The 21,883-nt window shown below is 50.2% G+C and overlaps 1 protein-coding gene across 1 annotated transcript in view; it reads right to left on the minus strand.

Annotated features, from left to right (window-relative positions):
* The window catches only part of LOC135902829 (uncharacterized), a 144,097-nt gene that overhangs the window by 105,361 nt on the left and 16,853 nt on the right, over nucleotides 1–21,883 (minus strand). Inside the window, exons 3-5 of the mRNA XM_070531346.1 lie at nucleotides 14,299–14,441; nucleotides 9,701–9,903; nucleotides 4,349–4,433 (exon numbers count right to left, since the gene is read on the minus strand). Of these exons, the coding sequence (XP_070387447.1) occupies nucleotides 4,349–4,433; nucleotides 9,701–9,903; nucleotides 14,299–14,441 (431 nt within the window). The remainder of the gene's footprint in view (nucleotides 1–4,348; nucleotides 4,434–9,700; nucleotides 9,904–14,298; nucleotides 14,442–21,883) is intronic.

Consider the following 21,883-nt stretch of genomic DNA (forward strand, 5'->3'; position numbering starts at 1 on the left):
AAGTTTGCAGGGACGGCATGGCCACAATTAGTACATGACCAAGGCTGTTGGAGAAGTATGGGAGAGGCCTTTGCCCTGCAGTGGGCGTAACCAGGCTGATGATGATGAAGCTAAAATCAGAGGAAGCAGCCTTAGCAAGGCAAGTCCAAGTCACAAGCCTGCAGACCTTGCAGCGTTCTTCACCACACGTTTTTGAGCCTGATTTCAGGTTTCGAAACGTGGTTGTTCTTGTTCTGTCGGGGATATCTCTTAGGTTCCCCAGCGATAAATATGTGGGGGGCTCTGTAAAAACTGAAGTCAATCGTGTACTGTTCTGAATAATATTGATGTTGTCTAAGAACCTTTTGTAATTGAGCGCCTTCAAAGACATCGCTCAAAGAAATGATTCTTCAAGCGGTGCTATAAACATACCCACATAATTAGGACCCATATTTGCGCAGATTGCCGTTCCACTTACCTAGAAAAAACATTTCTTGTCGATTTTCCCTCTGTTTAAATGTTCACTTTAGCGTTAATGCAATCTACTTGCGGAATGTTTGTGTATTGGGATACTATGTTCATTGTAACCAGGAAGCTATCGCTAGGGTTCTCGAGTCCAGTTGTTATGCGAATAGGTTGGTTGGTGTCCTCTATGTGAGATGGCATAGTCGTAATTAGGTCCTTACTTATGAAATCCAAGGCATTTCATACTCTTTTGGTTACGGTGGCGTTGCTTGAGGCAATAATGAGACGGGGCTGCTTAGCTTTCTGTATTTTAGCACGAAAATAAAAACAACCTGGGGGCTGGTTGGACCGACTGCATTGCTTTAAACATATCCCAAGATATGTTTCCTTCCCTATTCAGTGAATGTAATTCACGGTCTGCTTTTGATTCAAATATTTAGTTGGAATCATCCGGGGCACCAGTATAGAAGTCCTTATTTTCTAGTTTCCGGCGTCCTACTTTCAAGTAGTCGACCGCATAAGATTTATATTGCGCCACCTACATCGCCATTTCTATTGCGCCACATCTCATCGCTGCTCAGCGACTCCACTGACTTGCCCTCTTCATACGACAACGTGAGTCGAAAGATTTTTAAGTTTGAGCATGCCTTAATCATATCATTTTGGACGGCGGTTATATACATATTGAAATAGCTTTCTTTCTGATTAGGCGGTGACCAAGTTTTTCCTGATGCTCCACAGAAGGCTGCTGGGCTGAGCTTTTCGTAAATGTGCCTGAAAGCAAGTATTTCTGAAAAAAATATCCAGATACTGATATAATTGAAAATTTATTTTTCCGTATTGCATTTAAAACCTTTAAGAAGAAGGCTAACATCGGAAACAGATAACCTTGCAGACCAAAGGTTAAGCGCCGTGGCTTCTACGTTTTCGTTTATATTTCTGATAGTCGCAAGTTGATTCATTCACGCTGATGGAAATCGTCTGAGGTACGTAACACCGCTCTAATTTCGGACGCTTGCGCCCTTTTGCATCTCTGATCTTTTTGCATGCTCAACTAAGTTGTTACCCTCGTATTTACTGAAACCGGACTGGAATTTCAGTGAGTGTTCAGTTTGTTCTAGTTCGTGACCTTTGCGTTCTCTGCGGGCAAGAATGATTTTCGTAAGGTTTAGTGACGCATCATGAAGTGTTTTGTCCCACCGTGCCTGCTCATCGCGATCTACAATTTACGTCATTGCCCCGTCTCGCTGAAGCCCGCTAGGGGGCCAAGCAGTGCTGACGCACTTCGCATGGGCTCCTGCATTTTTCGGCAGTTTTCCGGACACCTGCTTTTATTCATCGACACTGTGGCATCGACGGAAGCGGCACGGGAAGCGGTACCGGAGGATATCAAGTTTATGAGCGGTACGTGGAATTCTCGTCTTTTTTGGCTGTTTGAAGGTTTCACGCCACGCTAACGGAGCTAACCCTACAAGGGCAAGCGGCCAGCCGAACGCGCGTGACCCGTGACCCGCGGAGCGTATCCCGTGGCTCGTGAGCGCTCGTGAGCCGCCGCTCGCTCTCTTCGAGAGCGACTCGGCGCTGCTGCTGTGTACCAATGACTGACGCATCCGACGCAGCAAGTGCACGAGGACTGAGCCAGGAAAACAACAGCATTGAAATGCAGGTGGAGACGATACAAGGGCAGCAACAACTGGAAGCGGGGTGGACGTATGACGTGAACAGCGGAAAGGCGATAAACATCCAGGAAAAATGGCGCACATGGGAGAGGAGAGGCAAGAAGACCCAGGTGCATACAAAACCCACAGCCGAGGAAGCAGACCAACTACGACCGCAGCAAGCCGGAGCAACAACACCTATTGCGGGAAACATGCCACATTATAGAAAACCGAGACTTCCGCATTTGCTAGTGGACGACACGAAGATAATCTACAGACCTAAGGGGGGATTACAACTCTCCAAATGGACATTGGTGGCAGTGACACATGCCATCGGCCGAGCTAGGAAGTTGTCCCAGAAAGACTTCTACGACAACATCCGGATTCAAGTGCAACATGCCGAGAATATAATAATCGCAAGTACACCAAACAAAGACATAGCGTACGACATGCTCCTCAAGATCACCAGCATCCAGCTTGGAGGGTCCATTTACGAAGTCAAAGCACATGTCAGGACCCCTGAGGGCATCAGCAAAGGCGTAATCTACAACATCCCGCCAGGCACGAGCGAAGAAGAACTACTACAAGGACTACGAGTATCCGCAAGATACACGGTTCTCGCAGCACGCATGCTGGGAAGATCGTTAACAGCACTCATCTACTTCGACGGACCACACGTCCCATACAACATCATAAATAAATGCTGTGAGTACCGCTGCAAACCATACAGGAAATCTGTGCAGTACTGCAGAACCTGCGGAGAACTAGGGCACCGGCAGGATATCTGCCCGAAACCACTTATCAACTTCTGCTACATGTGCGGGATGGAAAATCAACCGGAAGAACATGACTGCCAACCCAGCTGTAAAATCTGTCAACAACCCCATGAGACAGCAGGGAAGGGGTGCCGACATAAACTGAAGCCAAATCCACCACCGTACAAGATCAGACTGCAATGGGAAAACAAGATCCAAGAGCAGCAACGCAGATGGAACTCAAATTCAGATTCACACTTTCCGGCACTATCCGAATCGAGCAGTACCTCACTACGGAGTCCACGCAGATCCACAAGTGACTCCAAATCAACAAGTGGTCAAGCAAACTATGGACCCCGGTCAAGATCACGATCTGGATCCCGTACACGCAACCCACAAAAGCGAGTCACGTATGCAGACGCTGCAGGAGGAAACACACGAGCACAAGAACCCACGGAAACCGAACGAGACCTGCGAGCACAACTCCAAAATCAGCAAGCCCTCATTGGCAAGCTCATACAAAGGTTCAAAGAACAAAACACCGCCAATCAAGCCTCGAAACCTCAAGGAATGCCAAACATCCCACCGCCCCTTACGGAAGAAAGAATCAAGGAAATCGTAACAATGGAGGTAAGGAAGCAGATAGAGGAGGCCATGGCCGCTTTTGCCAAAGAGATAACACAAGAGCTCCTGGAACACATCACCGCTCAGCTGGCCCCTATCCATGCTACCCTCCAAGACCTCAGCAACTTCATGTCCTATGCCAAGCAGAACCACGTAACGAAAGCCACAGTAGAAAAGTTACTCAACAACACCGACACGGCTCGCAAGAAAGCACGTAAAGACCTCCACAATGCAGCCAGACCGGAATCCATGGCCCGGGGCGAAGAGAACAATATCGAACAAGATGGCGAGTATTACTAAGAAGAGATTACCACAACTCCCAATGAAGCTGTGGCAATGGAACTGTCGCTCTATTCGAACCAAAAGAACAAACCTTCAAGAACTGACCAAACTGGAACAACCAGATATCATCGCTATCCAAGAAACTTATTACACCAATCTGCGCATACAGGGATATGATACACACACCGCATCTCAGAGAACAGCCATCCTGACGAAGAAAAATCTCACCACGCAGGATCACACAATTCAGGGAACAACCGTGGAACACATCCTAGTGGAAGTGCTACCTGAGAAGAAGACATACCAAAGACTATTCGTACTATGCTTATATAGCCCACCCAGGGATCCGTTATCCGACTTTGTAAACATCACCACGCAAGCCAGAAAACTATCTCAAGGACATAAACTCGTAATAATGGGGGATTTTAATGCCCCCCACACAGCATGGGGTTACCAGCACACGACCAAGAAAGGAGCGCGAGTGCACGATTCGGCGCAACAAAATGACCTCACCCTCTGGAATGATCCTAAACTACCGACTCGAATAGGCAACAGTGTGTCCAGGGATACAAATCCCGACCTCACCTTTACAGTAGGAATATCCAAGGCGGAATGGACCCGACGGGAAGAAAATCTCGGCAGCGACCACCACATCCTTCAGCTTGAAATCCTGCACCATAAGAAGCCGAGTAGAACAGGAACGGCAAAGCTGACGGATTGGAAGGCCTTCCGAGAACATGACATAGAAGAAAACATCGAAAACATTGAATAGTGGATCACCGATGTGGTCAAGACGACGGAGAAGCACACTAAAGTCATCCAACTCACGATGGACACGCCGGCCGTAGACTCTCACCTCCTACATCTTTGGGATGCCAGAAGAGGACTACTGAGGCGGTGGAAAAAGATGAAACTTAACCGCAAACTGCAGAGACGGATCGCTCACATAAAAAAAGCAAGCGGAAGAATACGGAGATCAGCTCAACAGGCAGAATTGGCATAAACTGTGCGACCAACTTCAAGGCACACTAAGCACGAAGAAGACCTGGCATATACTGCGAGCCCTTCTAGCTACCACCAGAACCAAGACCCAGCAAAGACATGACCTCAAGAAAATCATTAACTCCCATCCAGGAACAGACAAACAAATCCTGGAAGAAATCAAGCGTAAACTTGTCGGAGACAATGCCCCCAAGGTTACCAATCCCCGACCGCACAAAGGCGAACCAAATCTCACCCTTGACAGCCCTTTCACGCTTCCTGAACTCCATGCCACCCTTGCCAAATTGACCCGTAACACATCACCAGGAAATGACAAGGTGACCAACAATATCCTACGAAACCTCCCAGACAAGGCCCTAAATGGACTCCTCGACTACATGAATAACTGCTGGGAAAAAGGTGTGCTCCCAGCACAATGGAAGCACGCAAAAGTAATTATGATCCCAAAACACAACAAGCCACTACAAATCAGCAACCTAAGGCCCATCTCCCTTACTTCCTGCGCTGGAAAGCTGCTCGAACACATGGTTCACGATCACCTCACCACATACCTCGAAGACTCACGACTCATGCCCGACACAATGTTTGGCTTCCGACAGCTCCTCTCAGCACAAGATATACTACTACAGCTCAAGGAAGACCTCTTGGACCACCTAGAACGCGACAAAAAGCTCTCTATTTTGACAATAGACGTAAAAGGAGCCTTCGATAATGTGATGCATGAAGCAATCCTCCAAAATCTCCAAGACACAAACTGCGGAATCCGGACCTACCAATACGTACACGACTTTCTCAAAGATCGCACGGCTACGGTGGCTATAGGCAACATCCGAAGCGACAAGCTCGAAATGCCCAACAAAGGAACTCAACAAGGGTCAGTCATTTCACCTTTGCTGTTCAATCTCGCACTGATTAAGCTCCGACAACAACTCGATGGCATCGAAGATTTAAGCCATGCAATATATGCCGACGATATAACGTTATGGACAAAAGCGTCCACAACCGGCCAACAGCAAACTACCCTCGAAGAGGCAATCGAGCATATAGAACAGTACCTCTCAAAATGCGGTCTCCAGTGCGCCCCCGAAAAATCGGCGCTACTTATACTCAAGGCAAGGACCCGGGGAAGGCCACCAGGCTACGTCGCTCCAGATCCCAACGTCAAACTCAATAGAATCGATATCCCTCAAGTTGGCTTCCTCCGCGTCCTTGGCCTCACAATACATAAAGACGGTTCTGGGGCAGCTACACTTCCGAAGCTTCAAAAGACCCTAACAGAAGTAACCCATCTCATTCGGCGTATAACCACCCAAAGAAGAGGACTTAAAGAGCAAGAAACCGTCCAATTAATCCAAGCACTCCTTATAAGCCGGATCACATATGGCACCCCGTATCTACTCCTCAAGAAAGCTGAAATTGAAAAACTCAGCATCATCATCAGAAAAGCAATCAAGAGCGCACTAGGACTCCCCAGTACGACCTCAACCACGACACTCCTCAAGCTTGGCCTCCATAACACCTGGGAAGAAATGAGCGAAGCGCACAGAGCCAGCCAGCTGGAACGCCTTAAGCTGACTCAAACAGGCAGAGCAGTACTTCGCAAGCTCGCATACAGCGAAAACTTCATAGCAGACTCAGACGCGAAAGCCCGATTGCCGCCACTTATTCGTGACTCTATCTCAGTCGCTCCAATACCTCGCAACATGCATGCAACATACCACAAAGACAGAATACAAGCAAGAGTGAGAGCGCTGAGCAAGAAATACTCAAAGAATCCGAACACGAGATATACAGATGCGGCAAAATACCCAGGTAGAAGAGCATACGCAATTACCGTGACCAACAATCAAGGGAAGGAGCTAATCGCTGCCACCATACCGGCCAGAAATCCAGAAACGGCGGAGGAAGTGGCCATCATCCTCGGCATCGCCACATGCAAAGACACAGCAATCATCTTGAGCGACTCGCAAACGGCATGTAGAAACCTGCGAAAAGGCCGAATTTCTGCCGCAGCAGTGAAGATTCTAAAAGAAATAACAAGACGCCAAGAACTACCCGACACCTACGTCGCATGGACCCCAGGCATAACAAGACGCCAAGAACTACCCGACACCTACGTCGCATGGACCCCAGGCCACGAACACCTGGCAGGAAACGAAGCAGCACATGCTGTTGCCCGAGAGCATACCAGCCGGGATTTCCTGCCGCACGGTCTCCGGAAAGCGACGAGGGTGGAGGACATTCCCATCAACTACGCCGTACTATTGCAACATTACCGACTGGAAAGAAGACAATATCCTCCACCTCATCCAAAATTAAGCAAGGAAGAAGCCACCGCCCTCCGCAGACTACAAACAAATACGTATGTACATGGAATTATCATGCACCGAATGCACCCCACCAAATTCTCATACCTATGCCGGTATTGTGACGTTCCAGACACGCTCCCACACATGGTGTTGGTGTGCCCGCACCGCGAGAAAAACAGTGAAGATGATGCCTCAGAACCGCTACAAGCGATCGAAGAAACGTGGGAGGCAATGTTAAAGGCACAGAGCCTGGAAGATCAGCGAAGTCTGGTGGACCGGGCCCGGGCTGCAGCATTAGCCAACGGCTTTCTGGACTGAGAGAGCCGCCCACCTAGTGCGAAGAAAGGACACTTTCTCGCTGTTTCTTACAATAAACGTTCATTCCTCCTCCTCCCCGTCTCGCTTAAGAGGAAGCTTTAGCTCGGGCCCAACTCAGACGCGGCCTATTCAAATACATGTAAAGACGCAAAAACGTTTTTATGAGATAACCCCTGGGCCGATTTTGATTAATTTTTTTGCATTTGAAAGAGAAAGGTAAATTCTAGTGACTGTTGGAAGCGGAATTTCGATTTAGGGCTTGAATTTTCTTAAAACCATTTTAAAATATTTGACCGTTTGAAAAAAATAGAAGCACGAAGTTTACAAATTTATAGCTCTGCATCAAGAACTGATATCGCGGTTCTGTAAACGGCATCCGTTAGATCATTCAAAGCGGACAAATGCAATATGTCATTTTACATCTTACGTGATTTTGTTACGTTGGCTACACTGGTTTTGCAAAAGTTGTATTTCCCTATGAATAAAGTTTTTTTATATTCATGTGTAACATATCAATTTTCTTTGCTTTAGATGTACTATTAGATTCCATTCACAGACTTGTATTACCATTTTTAGTGGTAGAGTTACAGAGTTGTAAACTTCATAGTTTTGTTTATTGAAAATTTTGAATTTTTGCCAATTTTCAATAAAACATTGACGGCCTAACTCAAAAATTCGAAACCAACAGTCACTAGATTTTAGGTTTTCTTTTAAATGCAGCAAACCCCGTCAAATTTGGTGCAGTGGTTGCCGAGAAAAACGAATTCTCCTTTTACATGTATTTAGATAGGAGCACCCGAGCTAAAGCGTCCTCTTAAGGTATATGCACTTCGGTACCAAATCAGGGGCTCCCCAGGAATCATAAGTCGTGCTATGGAGATTATACTTTACGCGTTTCTCAAAGGCTTTCCTGATTTGCTGAAACGCGCGAGGGCGTGTATTGCGGCAGCGGACCGTACTTGAGCTCTGCAAGTGACAGTTCCCACGAGGCTCCGTCGGTCGCCGGGAGACGTCACCCTAGCTTTGAAGGTCGTAGGCCATCTGCGTTAGTGCTGGACTACTTATGGGCTTCTGGGCCTGCGGAAGTGGCGTGTGCGGCGAGTCGGTATCCTCGGCGCTCGAGCTACCGGCAGGCTGCCGAGTGTCGGAACCAGCGGTGGTCGCCATGCCTGCTGGCTGTGGAGCTAGCCGGCGTCGGTGCCAGCGGCTTGTCCTGGTGGTCAGGAGGCGGATGTAATGAAGCGCCAGCGTCGCCACGCATTCAAAGCTGGGATGAAGGCCATCGGCGGCCAGGACCGTTCAAGGCGGCACATTTCGGAAGGTCTAGGAAGAGGACACTACGTCCCAGCTCTCTCACGTGGCATCAGATGTACTTGCTGCTCGCGATTGTGGACGCTTCTCTGTGGAGCCAGTGGACGAAGGGCTTGCTCGCTGTTTGGTGTCGGCGGTTCAGAACTCGAGCCAGCGGGAGGCTCAGGCAGATCTGAGCTGGTGATCGCTGGTGGCGAATATTCTTGGTGAATTGTATTAACTCATCTCTAGAGCCTGTGTACCTCCATTATGCGCAACGTCGACGCTTCCCACACGGAGCACCAACATCTCTACTGTCAGTGCCACATGTTAAGTGGAGCGGGAAGATCGCGACACTTTGCGCTGCTGTTACACAAGAAAGCGGGAGTTCCGCGTTAAAAGGAATTGAAATTCTCCTGGACCTGAATAATTGGGCAGTCTCCAATTACAGCGCATTTCACCGGAATTGGTGTTAAGTGAATAGATAACCTCTTAGAAATTCAGTAATTGGCAGCCGCTCGTGTAGAAGTGACTGGATTTTTCTTTGGGCCAAGCACACTTAGACAAATGACCAGAGCAACTTCGCGGTTATCTTGGCTTTATTTGTCCAACAACTACGGTCGGTGGACTTACCTTTTGAAAAGGCTACAGCAAATTCTCGTGACGCAGTCTTTAAATATATGTAGGCAGTGAAGAAAAAAGAAAAGGAAATGACAGACAAAAAGGAAAAGGAGGCGCAACAAAAAAGACCAAGAAAAAGAAATGAGGGAGAGAGCGAAGGTCAGAGCGCTTATTCGCTGTTTACGGGGTTATTCGCTGCACCTTCGCGGCGTCACGCCCTTCAACATTGTCAGTGTTCAAGTCTTTGACACTTTGCTCAAGACGAGTGTCATGCGGTCCTGAAGTCGTAACCATGTCGTAATGCTCTCAAAGAAATAAGGAAAAAGCGCTCTTCTGTATAGAAACCTTCCTCTCTTTCACACTCTATTCACGCAAGGACCAATAGAAAAGAACTCACCTGATCGTCTACGGATAAGCTGGCGTTGTGCTGTCGTTCGCTGGTGTAGTCCCAGTCGATATCGGTGCCCTGCAAAATAACCGAGAAGAAGGGAACCCGCGCAGCGACGTCCTCCAGTCCTCCGGCTTCGAGAAGCAACACGCTGGCTGTGCCATCGGCCGTGAGGCGGTTGGCGAGAACGCACCCTGCGGATCCTGCACCAACTACAGCAGCCAGCGAGAAAAATTTTCCATTGTTACCGCAGTCAATAAGTAGAATGCGCATTTGTCACGTGAAATAAACCAGGATAAAATCGTGCATAAAAATCAGTAGTTGAAGACTTGATTTAACGTGTCACCGAGTTTAGCCAAATGTAAATTTGTCGCAGCATAGAGTTCTCTCGGGACACCGGGAAACATAGGTGATACGGCATATATAATGCCTTTGAGTACATATTTAAGGAATTCTTCGCGAAGACTAAATAATTCAAAGTCTTCAAACTTCACCCTCGCATCACGCACAGATGCACCCTGTTTTCTTCAGAATGACATTGGCACGTTGAGTTCTTTCATCAGATTGTCAAAATTCTTGGGCGATTCGTAATACACGAATGCAAAGCTTTCGGTACATGTCAGATGGCCCCCATTGTGTGGAAATCTAGGTTTGCTTTCACCTTTACCGTTTTGAGTGCAGCAGGCAAATACTGTAAACGTTTTCATGCCGCCGCTAAGCAGCCAACATATCAATGTTTAGCAATTGTTATTCAGTCGCTAGTTAACTGACCAACGTAACTTTTTCTCTGTATCTGTACTTTCATTCCCTCTAAACATAACTGTTTTAAACAGTGCACTTGAAAACAATCCTTAAACACGCAAAAAATGAAATGCTGGAACAAATCAGCGCTTTGTGCCTGTCCTATTCATATTGTTACACACGAGGTGTTTTAATGCAGAACCAGATGAATCTGGTTGATAGGCGTGGTTGTTGAAGAGCGGTCTCGCGGCAGCTTGGCTCACGTCGTTCTCTTCTTTCTTTCATCTGGTTGTTTGCGCGGCAGGCGTGGTTCATGACAGCTTGTGACATTTCCCCGCTGGCAGACGAAGCCCGCCGAGCGAGTCAGTCATCTCGCGGATTGTAACGCCTCAGACGCGCGACGTGTGGCACTTCAGCCTTGGCCGAGCGTCGTCCACTGCTCGTGAGACGCGCAATGCGGTAGTTTACATCGCTGAGGCGCTCCAGAATAACGTAAGGGCCGACGTAGTGGGCGAGAAACTTCTGGCACAAGCCACGCTTCCGCAACAGCGTCCAGAGCCACACAAGGTCACCAGGATCGAAGTAAACGTGGCGGTGACGCCCGTCGTAGCGTATCTTGGACCGGTCCTGCGATGCTATGGTGCGTAGCCTAGCGAGGCGTCGCGCTTCTTCTGCTCGACATAGGAGCTCATCAATTGATTCGTTGTCACGAGCGAAGTAGGGAAATATGGTGTCGAGGGTGTAGCGCGGCGGACGAGCATACAGAAGGAAAAATGGTGAGTAACCAGTGGTCTCGTGTCTCGCGGTATTGAAGGCATAGGTAATGAAAGGCAAGATACTGTCCCAATTCTTGTGTGCTGAATCGACGTACATGGACAGCATGTTGGCAAGCGTTCTGTTTGTGCGCTCGACCAGACCATTAGTTTGTGGATGGTAGGGCGTAGAATGGCGGAAGCTACATGAACACAGACGAAGGGTTTCTTCAACCACGTCCGCGGTAAACTGTCGCCCACGATCGCTGATTAGTATGCGAGGAGGTCCATGTCGGAGTATAATGTTAGCCAGCAAGAAGATAGAAACTTCTGTAGCTGTGGCCGATGGCAATGCGGCGGTCTCACAATAGCGGGTAAGGTGATCTACGCAAACGATAACCCAACGATTACCCTTGGAGGATCGCGGGAAAGGGCCCAGAAGATCTATACCAACTTGCTCAAAGGGGACGCTAGAAGGGGGAACTGGTTGAAGCAGGCCATGTGACGCTTGTGGCGGACGCTTGTAGCGCTGGCATTTAGAGCAGCTGGCGACGTACCGTTCGATATCTTTCCGCATCTTAGGCCAGTAAAAACGTTCTTGAGCCCCGTAGAGTGTCCGTGTGGAACCAAGATGACCGGAAGTTGGGTCATCGTGCATGGCGTGTAATACTTGGTGGCGAAGGTTCGTGGGGACAACTAAAAGGTAGCGTGCACCGGTGGTCGAGTAGCTCTTCTTATACAGCGCGCCACCATCCCGTAGGCGAAAGCGACTGCCCGCAGGTGACTCCTGTGCTGCCGCGAAGAGCGGTTGTAAGCTCTCGTCCTTGTGCTGCTCGGATATGACGGTACCTATATCCGGAAATTCCGGGGACACAAAAGCGATGTACTCATCAAAATTGTCCGCATCACATTCAGTTGTTTCAAGTGGCATCCGAGAGAGACAATCAGCGTCAGCATGCCGCCGACCACTTTTGTAGCAAATAACGAAATCGTATTCCTGTAGACGGAGGGCCCAGCGCGCTAGTCGTCCTGAGGGATCCCGCAGATTCACAAGCCAGCATAGCGAATGATGATCTGTTACGACAGTGAAGGGGTGCCCATAGAGATACGAACGAAACCGTTGCACGGCGAAGATGACCGCCAGACACTCTTGTTCGGTGACTGTGTAGTTGCGCTCGAAGCGGCTCAAGGACCGGCTAGCGTAAGAGATCACGTGCTCTCGGTCGCCAACACGCTGAACTAGCACAGCACCGATGCCTACGCCACTGGCATCGGTGTGAATCTCAGTTGGTGATGAAGGATCAAAGTGGCGAAGAATTGGTTGGGATGTCAACAGGAACTTGAGCTGGCGAAATGCTGAGTCGCAATCTGCAGTCCATTCAAAGGGAACGCCTTTTTGGAGAAGGCGTGTAAGGGGATGGGCCATGTCAGCAAACCGGGGAATGAAGCGGCGAAAATAGGAGCACAAGCCCAAGAAACTTCTTAACTGCTTGACAGAGTTGGGTATTCTAAATGCTTCTACGGCCCCAGTCTTTTGCGGATCTGGTCGGATGCCTTCTTTAGCGACCAGATGGCCTAGCACAAGAGTTTGCCGTTCCCCAAAACGGCATTTTTTTGAATTGAGCACAAGACCCGCTTTCTCCAAGCAGTTCAAGACCAAATCCAAACGTTTGTTGTGCTCACTAAACGTTCGCCCGAAGATCACAACATCGTCTAAGTAGCACATGCAAACTTCCCATTTTAAGCCGCGTAATATCGTGTCCATGAACCTTTCGAACGTTGCGGGCGCGTTACACAACCCGAAAGGCATCACGTTAAACTCGAATAGTCCGTCGGGTGTTACAAATGCTGTCTTTTCTCTGTCGTCCTTGTGTATAGGAATTTGCCAGTAACCTGACCGTAAATCGATTGAGGAAAAGTAAGATGCCGCAAAGAGACAGTCGATGGCGTCGTCAATTCGGGGGAGCGGATATACATCTCTCTTAGTAACGGCGTTTAGGCGACGGTAATCAACACAGAACCGCCCCGTACCGTCTTTCTTCTTCACCGATATTACGGGGGCTGCCCAAGGACTAGATGATTCTCGAATGACGCCTTTGCATAGCATTTCTTGGACCTGATCACTGATTATCTTGCGTTCTAATGGGGATACACGATAGGGCTTTTGTCGGATTGGCTGGGCGGCTCCTGTGTTGATGCGGTGACGAGTTCTGGACGCAGGAATTGATGGCGGTCCATTGTGCTGCGCAAAGTCGAATACCGAGGTATGTTTCGTAAGCAGGGCCATCAAAACTTGACGCTCATTATCGCTGAGTGACTTATCAATCATGGAAAGTATCTTCGAGCTCCCGGAGCTCGAGACACTGGTTGCTCCTTCATCGGGGAGTTCCGCAAGTACTGCCACCGATACGGGAGAGTCTGTCGGAAACGTGGCAATCTTTAGGCCTTGAGGTAGCACTGCCGCTTCAGTGGAACAGTTTAGCGCCCACAGCCCCGCGCATCCATTGGTCACTGAGACCACGCAGTGCGGAACTAATACGTTTTTCTTGAGGCAGTTCCGATGTACAGGTTCCACTGCAGCATCGAACGAGATAGGAGTCGGAGAGGAACAGGCGACGGCAACACGCATCGCGGATAAGGCGGGCACAACTGTATCCTCAGACACGCACAGCACACTCTACGGGCAAGCTTCACCTTCAAAGAGCACAGGTGAAACACTGGTGTCGACACTGAGTTCTCCCGTCCGGCAATCAACATTCGCACCACACAACTGCAAAAAGTCAATCCCCAGAATCACGTCATGCGAGGAGCGAGGAAGAACAGTAAACTCTGCATTAAAAACTTTCCCACCCAAAGACACATCCACGTTACACACACCAACCGGGTATAATGCTTCACCACTGACTCCACGGAAACTTGTGTACTGGTCCCAACGAAACATAACCTTGCGTCCCAGAAGGCCTTTAAACCCCACACTCATGACCGAGACAGTTGCTCCCGTGTCGACTAAAGCCATTGTGGAGACCCCATCAATCAGTACATGAACCTTATTCTTTAGCATGAAAATAGTTGGAGGCAGTTGAGTCGGCAGCACACATTTTCCAGCGACCTCACCTCCATCGGCCGCGCTGGCTAGTTTCCCGGCGGGGGCGACACAAAACGGCGCCGAGGCGATGGTGACGTGAATCGCGGCCGGGGGGATGGTGATCGGGAGGCTCGGAAGGCTGGTGGTGGCGTCAGAGTACGGTCGGAGGCAGGGGAGCGGTAGCGGTTCCGGGTTCTTTCTGTTCCAAAGTAGGTCTCCTGGGCGGTGCATCGGTCCTCTCGAAAGTGGCTTCCTGAAGAGGAGTCTCCTGGCCACTGAGTGCGCAGTGTACGACCGCTAGACCGCGTAGTCGGCGCCGACGATCCGTAGTTTGATGCTCGGCGTCGGCTACAGTACCTAGCTATATGGCCAGGCATGCCGCAGCAGTAACACACTGGCGAAGGGCGAACTTCAGAATGCGGATTGAAGTAATCTGCCGAAGACATCGGTTGAGGGTAACGAGGCTCTTCCCCTTGAAAGTCGTAGGTAGCGGCGAGTCTTCGTGGACGAAAGTTGCATGGGCGTGGATCAAAACGTTGAGGGGGCGAATCATTGCGTGGTGGTTCGGTCGTAATGTAATGCGGTTCGTCTCTGGAGCCGATAAGATCCGCGACGTTCACCGAGTGGTTCCAAGTAGCCGAAGGGGGTTCCCGAAAAGTGTCTCGGAAAACGGAGGAGCTGCAACGAGGCGCCGCATAACGTGCCTGTTCGTCATGTCACTGGAGCTCCTCGCGGACTATCTGGCGGATGGCGGACGAAAGGTCTGGGAGCAGAGGACTCGTGTCAACACTTGCTACAGTCGTTACATTGGCCAGCCGTCCAAACTTTGGTGTAATTCGGCGAGTCTTCAGCGCCTCGAACGTACGGCAGTGCCGTATCAGTTCTGATACAGCGTGCAAGTTCTCTTTACCAATGAGGAAGTTGTACACGTCTTCCGCTGTTCCTTTTACCACGTGCCCCACTTTATCTTCCTCTGTCATTTGAGGGTTGACGGTGCGGCACAGCTTCAAAATTTCTTCGATGTAGGTAGTGCAAGTCTCGCCGGGTACCTGAGCTCTCTGGGCTAATGTGAGTTCCGCACGTTTCCTCTTTGCGTCCGAGTCACCGAAACACTTTTTGATTTCCTCAACGAAGCGTGTCCAAGTAGTTAGCATGTCCGCGTGGTTGTCGTACCATACCAACGCCGTGCCGGCCAAGAAGAAAACAACGTTCCTAAGCTGACTGGCAGCGTTGCAGTTATTGTATTGGCTTACCATTTCGTAATGGGTTAGCCACTCATCCACATCTTCCTCTGCCTTCGCCGAGAACGTGCGTGGCCCTCGGTAGTGCTGGATAGGGACTGGGCTCGCCGAGGCACTACTGGTGAGGGTATTTTGCTCTGTGGCCATGATTGAGCGCGACGGCGAAAGTCCGGCGAGGCGACGTCTTCGGCGTAGCTCTTGTGCTGGTGGCTCCGTTGTAGGTCGTGGGAGTTACCCCGCACAGCTCCACCAAATGTTACACACGAGGTGTTTTAATGCAGAACCAGATGAATCTGGTTGATAGGCGTGGTTGTTGAAGAGCGGTCTCGCGGCAGCTTGGCTCACGTCGTTCTCTTCTTTCTTTCATCTGGTTGTTTGCGCGGCAGGCGTGGTTCATGACAGCTTGTGACAATATTACTATTACTGTTATTGTGAGCGTCGCTTTTAAATTGGGCTGCTTATAGCCAAGTTAAGAATTACCAACAAGCGCTTTATTACGTTCAACTACTTAAATAAAATCTGCGTTAATTATTTAGTTGTTCCAGGACACCGTTCAAGCATGCATACACATTTTGTAGCCCTTACACCTACTCACGCTAAAACCATCGCCGTGACTATGTACGAGCAATTTTGGATGCAATGAGAACATTTTGCAACATATTTGTTCTCGGGATAGAAGTTATCAATGACATTAAAATTGAAGGATCACCGTCCTTCTTAATGCGCCTTTTCGCTTGTTATCAGCGCTTGAGAAATGAAGAGGAAATATGAATTAACAGAAAACGGAGCACAGCCTCGCACCAAAAATATTAAAAAGGGTTTTATTCAAGTGACTAGGTTAACAAGTGAAAAGTTAGGACAGCCCCCCAAAAATGAAAACCACTCAAGTGTGGGTGACAAAATCCTCGCAATGACAAGTTCGGAAGCTTGGAGGGGGGAGGGGGGGAGGGGGGTGCAGTCGTCGCATGTGTATGCAGAAGCATACGCAGCGTCCAGCGGAAAAATTGGTTATTTCTTTTATCGCTCTTAATTAGGTTGTAATTATTTGGCAACTAACTTGTCCTTGGGTCATTTACGGCAGATATGCCAGGATTGCAATTTAAAACTCATTGAAAAACATGCATTTCAATTGTTCCTGCCAGGCTATTTCTCGCGTCGGTCTTTTAAGCTAGTTCTTGCCGAAAAAAGAAAACATGCGCTAAAATCATCTCACGATGAATGTCGACGTTATTGCCATTAGCTAGCACGTGATGTAGCGGCACACCATACGCCGGCAACCCAAGCGCGTCACATGCTTACGCGTGTATTGCTGCCATGCTCAACTTTAGTGCTACAATCTTGCACTGGCTGTGCAATCTGTTGACGTCATCGCGATGATGTCCGTGGGTGGTCAGCTCGATGCATCGTGCGAACGCTGGGAGACGTGTATATGAGTTTACTCTCATGCGCAGGCACGAGAGGAACTTCACTGGCACCCCGTTCGAACAAGGGTGGTTCACCCTGGTTCAAACGGTCACATACTCTTGTTGAGCTAAGTGTTCTATAACTGCATGCGCAGCTTTCCAGGATTTTGTTTATCTCTGCTGGATCGTTTGCTTCTTGAGACCTCTATATCTACGCTGTACAGTTACCTAAGCCTGGAACAAATCCGTTCATACCAAACTCGTTTCTCGTTTTTTGCGCACTAATACTATAGAGAAAGAATTCAACAAGAGGGGACGCTCGGGGAGAACTGGCAACAGAAATCATATCACGGCTAGTGTTAATCCCATCCATTAGTTGACGTGAGCATCGGAAAAAAAGAATGTTAAATGAACTTGCAGCGTTTCATTTTTTATTCTTTCCTGCTGAAACTAACAAGTTCTGTGTATAAATGAACTTATACTTTGCGACATTCTTTTTTTGCTTTACTTAGCAACAAGCTAACGGCACGCCAGGTGCGAGAGATGCAAGCATCATGCGCCAGACAGACCGGACAAGTCACCGAAGCCAGCGAGGCCGGTTGCCCATGTGAAGTTCACCTATTCGACGACTCGTCTCTTTTGGATGTAGTATGGTTTTTGGGCTCCTGGCGCATTCTCGCATTTCTTCTGCACTCGTCATGGCACCACTGCACTATTGGACTAGAGCAGAAATTTCGTTAAGCAGTCTGCGACGCATTTCAAGCACTTTTGCCTTTTACGGCACGGAACCGATATTTGTCGCGCACTTAGCGAAAAACAGCTCGGCCGTCTTAGAATACTTAATTTGCGTTAATGACTCATAGTGGGAGATGTTTACGACGCTTTCTATGAGCCCCAACATTATTATAACTTATTTCGCTAGTTTCTGTGATTAGCCGCACCCGGCTTTGTAACGCATTTGGGGAAAAGCAGCTCTTCCGTGTGATGCCGTTCCGCACGGACTGAATTTCACCGGGACACGTCTTCGCACTTTTTCTGGCCCCGAACACTATTGTAACTATTTTCGATACTTTTTATGGTACTCTTCAAACACGGTGGCTGCGCCCGGCATTGTGACACAGCTGCCGAAAAGCAGCGGGGCTGTGAGCCGCAGTTAGTTTCGCGTATACTGAATCTTACTGAAACAAGTTCGCGACGCATTCTCTGACACCCCAAATTATTGTAGATAATATGTTAACTTTTGGGACACTTATGAGGCATGTTCCCCGCGCCCGGGGTTCTGAAGAACTTAGCAAAAAAAGCAAGCCGGCCGTGACGACAGTTTCCCTTGTACTGAATCTTATGGTATCTTCGACTGGTCGCCTGTATGCCCCGAAGCAGAGTCAGATAGATCGGGAGTTTCCCGAGCTCAAAGGTAGAGGACAAGCGCGCAAGCCGAACGTGCGACTCGCTCTCGGAGGAGGAAATTGCCGATGCGAAACCACGTGACTACTGCCAACGTCCGATGTTTCGCCTATCCAAAGCTCCCGGCGCTGCTGGAAAACCGGCGGACGTGCCGGCGGGACGAGCATTCGACGAGACGCCAGCATGCAGTGGCCTAGGTTGCCAAGGTTACGGTGGGCCGTCGCCAACAGCAGCGACGCGGCGCTGCGATGACGTTTCAATCTCGATGACTGCTCCGACGACAGGGTTCGGAGCGCCTCAGAGCGCTCCAAGATGGAGGAGAGCAATCCAGAAGAACCAGCCGAACGCAGGGCGCACCCTCTTTCAACCAGCCGAAGACAACGCCGCTCGTGAGAGCGCTCAGAAACCACCAGCCGAAGATAGCATTAGTGAGACAAGTTTGTGACGTTTTCTATCGCCCCGCAATGTATACCTTCTTTCAGCACTCACGCTTGTCGAAGACACGGCGAGCGATTGCCAAGAGTGATAACGCTGGAGTGTGTTGCTTGCGCCGGCATACCGAGCAAGAGATAACGTCGAGGAGTTCAAGAACTAAGAACTCGGAAATACTGTCTACCGAAAACAGGCTTTGTACCTATGCAGTTCTCGCGAGTGCGAGAAGAAGACTTTCCACGAGCGTCTGGCATGGTCTGGCTTCAGGCACGTACCCAGGGCCCCCCCCCCCTGAAATAGAGTGGCATACCCCCCCCTCCCCACCCACGCCACCACTCCTCACAGATTCCTAAAGCGCCGCCAGATCAATGTTGAGACTTCGCAGCTGATCATCGGTCAGCATTATGCTGCCTTTTTCAGTCGGCGAAGGGAGCGAACGCACTTCACGTCGGCTCCGTTTTCCAAGAATTTCGCTGTGATTATCGCTCATTCACCTCATGAATGTAACACCAGCGTGTGCAGGAAGTCACCAAGATTCTACTGGCACCATATTCAAGGTGGGAAACGACTTCCTTCCCAATCACAGAGGCTTTTGACCAGCTCCACGCTAACCCTCACCGGAGCTCGCTTCGCCGAAGCGGTGATGGAAGTTCAAGTGAACGGGGAGGACATCTCCCCTGAAGAGTTTCTCCAAGGCAACGGTTGGTGCACCATTCGATACAAGACCCAATTCAACCGCGAGGCCGCGCAAAGCAACACCCAGAACGGAACCCACTCCCGCACCGGCGAGAGAGCGAACGGCGACCGACAGCGTAACGTCAAGCAGCAAGTCATCAGGAACAGTAAAATGCCACTACTCCCACGAAGTGATTTCAAGGTCGTGGTACGACCAAGAGGAGGCCTCGACGTTGCCGCCACCGGAACCGTGCTCCTCGCGTCGGCCATTTACCGGGCGGCCAACGTACCGGGGCAAGAAGCAGGGGAGGACACGGTGTGCACCAACAACCGCCAAAACATCATAGTCGTGAGTACACCTCACGCTACTCACGCCGCTAAGTACAGACAACTAGAAGCCATCACCATCGGTGATCGCCGCCACGAGGTCAGTGCCTATGAGACGGCCCCCGACTACACGGTGAAGGGAATAATCAGGGGAATCCCGTTGGAGGAGGACGCCAAGTCCATTCACACCAACATCGTTCACGCCCGCAACCCCGACGCCCTGGCAGCCAAACGGCTCAGTAATACCAAGACGGTCACAGTGGCCTTTCAAGGACCGCGAGTGCCCTCCTACGTCAGGTACGGCGGCGCCCTACTTCGCTGCACCCTGTATCGCAAGCAAGTCGACATGTGTCACTGCTGCGGGAGACTCGGTCACCGCATGGACGTATGCCCAAATCCTCAGGACAAAGTGTGCCGTGGTTGTGACGCCCTCAACCCAGGCCCCGACCACCAGTGCTCCCCACGTTGCAAGCTGTGCGGGGGAACACACATGACAGCGGATCACAACTGCCGCGCAAGGTACAAGACCCCCTACGTCGTGACAAAGAGGCAATAGGAACGACACAGGGCCACCGAGGAAGCGGAGGCGGCCGCCAAAGCCACCAGCCCCGCCGGCAAGCCACGCTCGAGATCCAGGACCCGCAGCCGAGGCCGCTCCCGGTCCCGGAGCCGCACCCCAAACCCACGGCAGCAGCAGCAGCAGCAACGCCGGTCTCGCAGCCGCACCCCCAGAAGGACCTCAACAAGAGACACCGAAACCACCGAGAAGGTGAGCTGGGCAGATGCGGTCACGGGAAAACGAGCACCAACCACGAAGGCTGGCGACAAAGCACCCGCTAAAACAGAGACGGAGGTAACTAAATTAACACAGGCGATACAAGCGCTGCAGAAGCAAATAGAACACATGCAGACACAGATTCGCGAAAAAGACGACCTCATACAACAACTCCAGCATGCCGTGAAGAGCGGTACCGATACAGAGGCCATGCATGAGACTCAAGAACAACCAATAGAGGACGACGAAGTCGTATACCCCAACACTAAACGCAGGCCCGCTCTCTCACAGACCACTCAGGCCACGCAGGGAACAGAAGAGGAACCCATAGAGGACGACGAGGTCGAGTTCCCCGATACCAAACGAAGACCCACTCCCACCCTTACAGAGGCAACACGACCCAAACGCACGCGCGCAGCGATACGCGACGCGCGAATAGATGCACTCGAGGCTCGCTTCAGCAATCTCGAGGAAACTATCATCGCGTCCATCACGCGTACCATCCAGCGGAGCCTGGAGAGTGTTCACCTCAGACTGTCGAGATTAGAAGCCTCAAACAGCACGATCGTGCCGTCGCATAGGGAAGCGGCGCAACACATTTAACAAGATATAAGCATGGCCCGACACTCATCGAAACAAAACACACGATATGGCAGTGGAACTGCAGAAGTTACCAAAACAAACGAGCGCACTTACAACAATACCTGAAAACGATCCCCGAACGCCCAGACGTCATCATACTGCAGGAAACGAATGGTCCCGCCAAACTCGCGGGGTACCAGTCTATAACAGGCAAGGCGGAGAAACCAAACGTCACCAGACTGGTCAAGCGAGCGCACACAGTTATCGAACACGATACCAAAATCAGAGACATCGAAAACGTTCTCGTAGAATTAATTCCACCACGCAAGACCCGCAATAGCATCTTCGTACTCAACGTCTACAGCAGTCCCAGATGCCGCCAGCACCGCTTCCATGTCCTCTTCAAACGGGCAATCGACATCGCCAAGGGACAACAGCTGTTCATTGGGGGGGACGCACACGGCGTGGGGTTACAAGCACGATCACCCCAAAGGCACCCATCTATGGGCAACGGCGCAATACGCCGGACTCGAGCTGGTCACCGACCCCGCGGCACCAACAAGGCAGGGCAACAGCGTAAGCACTGACACGACGCTGGACCTTACTTTCACGCGCAACACACGCAAAGTCACTTGGACAAAAACCATGCAAGACTTGGGGAGCGATCACTACATTATTTCCATAGAAGCAGAAGGCGGTCCGCAGGAACACAATGCCGGTCGTCAAATGAAGATCACCAACTGGAATCGGCTACGCAAACATCGTGATGAGCAAC

This window comes from Dermacentor albipictus, chromosome 1, assembly GCF_038994185.2.
Source record: "Dermacentor albipictus isolate Rhodes 1998 colony chromosome 1, USDA_Dalb.pri_finalv2, whole genome shotgun sequence".
NCBI lineage: Eukaryota > Metazoa > Arthropoda > Arachnida > Ixodida > Ixodidae > Dermacentor > Dermacentor albipictus.